Source organism: Oncorhynchus tshawytscha, linkage group LG10 (genome assembly GCF_018296145.1).
Source record: "Oncorhynchus tshawytscha isolate Ot180627B linkage group LG10, Otsh_v2.0, whole genome shotgun sequence".
In the NCBI taxonomy this organism is placed as follows: Eukaryota; Metazoa; Chordata; class Actinopteri; order Salmoniformes; family Salmonidae; genus Oncorhynchus; species Oncorhynchus tshawytscha.
In genome coordinates, this window is record NC_056438.1 from 84,212,445 (window position 1) to 84,217,985 (window position 5,541).

The 5,541-nt window shown below is 46.7% G+C and overlaps 1 protein-coding gene across 2 annotated transcripts in view; it reads right to left on the reverse strand.

Annotated features, from left to right (window-relative positions):
* Positions 1–4,574: 4,574 nt before the first annotated feature.
* The window catches only part of orc2 (origin recognition complex, subunit 2), a 22,203-nt gene continuing 21,236 nt past the window's right edge, over positions 4,575–5,541 (reverse strand). For both annotated transcript variants that reach the window (XM_042329273.1, XM_042329274.1), the window contains exons 16-17: positions 5,326–5,444; positions 4,575–5,252 (exon numbers count right to left, since the gene is read on the reverse strand). In XM_042329273.1, coding sequence (XP_042185207.1) covers positions 5,172–5,252; positions 5,326–5,444 — 200 coding nt within the window. In that variant the 3' untranslated portion in view covers positions 4,575–5,171. The remainder of the gene's footprint in view (positions 5,253–5,325; positions 5,445–5,541) is intronic.

A 5,541-nucleotide genomic window follows, 5' to 3' on the forward strand; every position in this document is an offset into this window, starting at 1 on the left:
CCTTTTGTATTCTCCCAAACTGGATGGTCATTGTTAGTAATAGCAAATATACACTGTACAAAACATTAGGAACACCTGCTCCTTCCATGAGACTGACCAGGTGAAAGTTATGATCCCTTATTGATGTCACTTGTTAAATCCACTTCAATCAGTGTAGATGAAGGGGAGGAGACGGGTTAAATAAGGATTTAAGTCTTGAGATGATTGTATGTGTGCCATTGAAGGAGAATTGGCAAAACAAGAGATTGAAGTGCCTTTGAACCACAGGAGACTGGTGATTGGAGGACGCCTCATAATGGCTGGAACGGCATGAAAACCATGTGTTTGATACCTTTCCCCTCTAGCCATTACCACGAGCCTCCCCAGTTCTAGGCGCACCAGTTTGAGTCAAGAACTGCAATGCTGCTGGGTTTTTCCCCCTCAACAGTTTCCGGTGTTTATCAAGAATGGTCCACCACCCAAAGGACATCCAGCCAACTTGACCCAACTGTGGGAAGCATTGGAGTCAACATGGACCAGCATCCCTGTGGAACGCTTTCGACACCTTGTAGAGTCCATGTTCTGATGAATGGAGGCTGTCATGAGGACAAAAGTTAGTGTAACTCAATATTAGGAAGGTGTTCTTAATGTTTTGTACACTCAGTGTGGGTTTTCCCCTAATTTGTTATGTTAGTTTTGGGCTCCCAGGTGGCACAGCAGTCTAAGGCACTGTATCTCAGTGCTAGAAGCATCACTACAGACACAGCCTGGAATCGAACCAGGGTATCACAACCGGCCGTGATTGGGAGTCCAATCCTTATGGCTAATGAGACATGGTGAGACGTGGTGTGATCACAGAAACATACAGGAACTCAAATCCTTCTGTTCACCTGATTTAGAATTCCTCACAATCAAATGTCGACCACATTATCTACCAAGGGAATTCTCTTCGATTATAATCACAGCCGTATATATCCCCCCCAAGCAGACACATCGATGGCTCTGAACGAACTTTATTTGACTCTTTGCAAACTGGAATCCATTTATCCGGAGGCTGCATTCATTGTAGCTGGGGATTTTAACAAGGCTAATCTGAAAACAAGACTCCCTAAATTTTATCAGCATATCGATTGCGCAACCAGGGGTGGAAAAACCTTGGATCATTGTTACTCTAACTTCCGTGACGCTTATAAGGCCCTGCCCCGCCCCCCTTTCGGAAAAGCTGACCACGACTCCATTTTGTTGATCCCTGCCTACAGACAGAAACTAAAAAAAGAAGCTCCCACGCTGAGGTCTGTCCAACGCTGGTCCGACCAAGCTGATTCCACACTCCAAGACTGCTTCCATCACGTGGACTGGGAGATGTTTCGTATTGCGTCAGATAACAACATTGACGAATACGCTGATTCGGTGTGCGAGTTCATTAGAACGTGCATTGAAGATGTCGTTCCCATAGCAACGATTAAAACATTCCCTAACCAGAAACCGTGGATTGATGGCAGCATTCGCGTGAAACTGAAAGCGCGAACCACTGCTTTTAATCAGGGCAAGGTGACTGGTAACATGACCGAATACAAACAGTGCAGCTATTCCCTCCGCAAGGCTATCAAACAAGCTAAGCCTCAGTACAGAGACAAAGTAGAATCTCAATTCAACGGCTCAGACACAAGAGGCATGTGGCAGGGTCTACAGTCAATCACGGACTACAATAAGAAATCCAGCCCAGTCACGGACCAGGATGTCTTGCTCCCAGGCAGACTAAATAACTTTTTTGCCCGCTTTGAGGACAATACAGTGCCACTGACACGGCCTGCAACGGAAACATGCGGACTCTCCTTCACTGCAGCCGAGGTGAGTAAGACATTTAAACGTGTTAACCCTCGCAAGGCTGCAGGCCCAGACGGCATCCCCAGCCGCGCCCTCAGAGCATGCGCAGACCAGCTGGCCGGTGTGTTTACGGACATATTCAATTCAATCAATCCCTATACCAGTCTGCTGTTCCCACATGCTTCAAGAGGGCCACCATTGTTCCTGTTCCCAAGAAAGCTAAGGTAACTGAGCTAAAAGACTACCGCCCCGTAGCCCTCACTTCCGTCATCATGAAGTGCTTTGAGAGACTAGTCAAGGCCCATATCACCTCCACCCTACCTGACACCCTAGACCCACTCCAATTTGCTTACCGCCCAAATAGGTCCACAGACGATGCAATCTCAACCACACTGCCCTAACCCATCTGGACAAGAGGAATACCTATGTGAGAATGCTGTTCATCAACTACAGCTCGGCATTTAACACCATAGTGCCCTCCAAGCTCGTCATCAAGCTCGAGACCCTGGGTCTCGACCCCGCAATGTGCAACTGGGTACTGGACTTCCTGACGGGCCGCCCCCAGGTGGTGAGGGTAGGCAACAACATCTCCACCCCGCTGATCCTCAACACTGGGGCCCCACAAGGGTGCGTTCTGAGCCCTCTCCTGTACTCCCTGTTCACCCACGACTGCGTGGCCACGCACGCTCCAACTCAATCATCAAGTTTGCGGACGACACAACAGTGGTAGGCTTGATTACCAACAACGACGAGACGGCCTACAGGGAGGAGGTGAGGGCCCTCGGAGTGTGGTGTCAGGAAAATAACCTCACACTCAACGTCAACAAAACTAAGGAGATGATTGTGGACTTCAGGAAACAGCAGAGGGAACACCCCCCTATCCACATCGATGGAACAGTAGTGGAGAGGGTAGCAAGTTTTAAGTTCCTCGGCATACACATCACAGACAAACTGAATTGGTCCACTCACACAGACAGCATCGCGAAGAAGGCGCAGCAGCGCCTCTTCAACCTCAGGAGGCTGAAGAAATTTGGCTTGTCACCAAAAGCACTCAAACTTCTACAGATGCACAATCGAGAGCAGCCTGGCGGGCTGTATCACCGCCTGGTATGGCAACTGCACCGCCCTCAACCGTAAGGCTCTCCAGAGGGTAGTGAGGTCTGCACAACGCATCACCGGGGGCAAACTACCTGCCCTCCAGGACACCTACACCACCCGATGTTACAGGAAGGCCATAAAGATCATCAAGGACATCAACCACCCGAGCCACTACCTGTTCACCCCGCTATCATCCAGAAGGCGAGGTCAGTACAGGTGCATCAAAGCTGGGACCGAGAGACTGAAAAACAGCTTCTATCTCAAGGCCATCAGACTGTTAAACAGCCACCACTAACATTGAGTGGCTGCTGCCAACACACTGACACTGACTCTACTCCAGCCACTTTAATGATGTAAAATGTAAAATATATCACTAGCCACTTTAAACAATGCTACCTTATATAATGTTACATACCCTACATTATTCATCTCATATGCATACGTATATACTGTACTCTATATCATCGACTGCATCCTTATGTAATACATGTATCACTAGCCACTTTAACTATGCCACTTTGTTTACATACTCATCTCATATGTATATACTGTACTCGATATCAGCTACTGTATCTTGCCTATGCTGCTCTGTACCATCACTCATTCATATATCTTTATGTACATATTCTTTATCCCCTTACACTGTGTATAAGACAGTAGTTTTGGAATTGTTAGTTAGATTACTTGTTGGTTATTACTGCATTGTCGGAACTAGAAGCACAAGCATTTCGCTACACTCGCATTAACATCTGCTAACCATGTGTATGTGACAAATAAAATTATTTGATATTCATAAGGAGGCGCACAATTGGCCCAGCATCGTCTGGGTTTGGCCGGTGTAGGCCGTCATTGTAAATATAAAATTGTTCTTAACTGACTTGCCTAATTAACTTTAAATAGTAGATTAATTTGTTTGGTATTCTGCATGTTCTTGGTTGGTCCGCCATGATTGAGTTGAAAGCCTTGTGGCCAGATCGATGAAGACGGCTGCACAGTATTGTCTGTTATCGATGGCGGTTATGATATCGTTTAGGACCTTGAGCGTGGCTGAGGTGCACCCATGACCAGCTCTGAAAACAGATTGCATAGCGGAGAAGGTACGGTGGGATTCGAAATGGTCAGTGATCTGTTTATTAACTTGGCTTTCAAAGACTTTAGACAGGCAGGGTAGGATAGATATAGGTCTGTAGCAGTTTGGGTCTAGAGTGTCTCCCCCTTTGAAGAGGGATGACCGCGGCAGCTTTCCAATCTTTAGGGATCTCAGACGACACGAAAGAGATGTTGAACAGACTAGTGGCGGATCATTTTAGAAAGTGTCCAGATAAGAGTGCATGGCCATTAAGGCCAGATCGTTAAAGGTACTCCTTAAATATAAAGTTGACTTTTGACAAATTAAAACGTGTCAGTTTCATGGAGGTTGGAGAAACAACGTTCAGCTACTTCAGACATTGGCTCCCATCTAGATTGTGCCTTTTAGATGTCGAGAAAAGTTAACTAAGGTAGATTTTTATTGACTTCTGAAACCCCCAACCTGGTCTGTTGGGTCCGTTTCAGAGAGGTCTCACGATGTTGAGCCTCTGGGTTGAGAAACTCTGGTCTGAAGCTGTAAAACCAGCACGTATTCAGTTTGCCTTTTCTTTAATCAGAATGAGTTTTTGATAACTGCTGTGTAAATAAAGATACTGAAATACATTTTATTATTTTTTACTGAATGTGAAGAGTTGACAGACAACAGCGCTACAGATTTCCAAAGAGGTGGTCAATAAGACTAAACAAATGTCATCAAAAGCACGAACAGGGAATGTGTACATCCTCTGCACTGAAAAGGCCAGGTCAAAGCAACATAGTGGAAATTGACTTTGGCCTAAAGAGCAGATGACGCTAACTACAGGCAGTGTTTCTTAACCCAAACTGGGCCCTCTGGTAATTAGTTAACACCAATGTGATCACAGCCGTATTCTTAACGTGTCTCAGAGCTGATTTAGGATCAGGTCGTCCCTGTAATCATTATGATCTAAAAGGAAAAACGACTCCGACGAGACGTTATCAATACCGCTCAGTTATCTGACCCTACGAGACGTTATCAATACCGCTCAGTTATCTGACCCTACGAGACGTTATCAATACCGCTCAGTTATCTGACCCAGTGAGGCCCAGTTCTCTGACCCTACGAGACCCGTTATCAATACCGCCCAGTTGTCTGATCCAGTGAGGCCCAGTTCTCTTGGGTTGGAGAAAAAGACGGAACATGATGTCTGCTCCTCTCCTCACTCTACTTCTTTCTCCAGGAAGTCAGTCAGCGTGCTGGTCTCCACAGCAACCAGCAGGTACTCCACTCCATCAGCACCCTGAGGGATCATGGGAAAAATTAGTCCATTTCAGGTTGAAGCTGTGTGTGTGCGCGTGTGTGCGTGAGTGTACCTTGCGTGTGCGGATGAGTTTGTGGTCTCTGAACTCTGTGAGCTGGGTACGCAGGGTGAGGTCAGAGTTCACCAGGAAGGCTTCCCGACAACGCTGGTAGAAGTCCTGGAATGACAAGCCTACACACACATACACTTAAACAATCACTGTGAAAGGGTTGTAGGAGGGGTAGTGGGTGTGTGTGTGTACCTGTGTAGGAGGGGTAGTGGGTGTGTG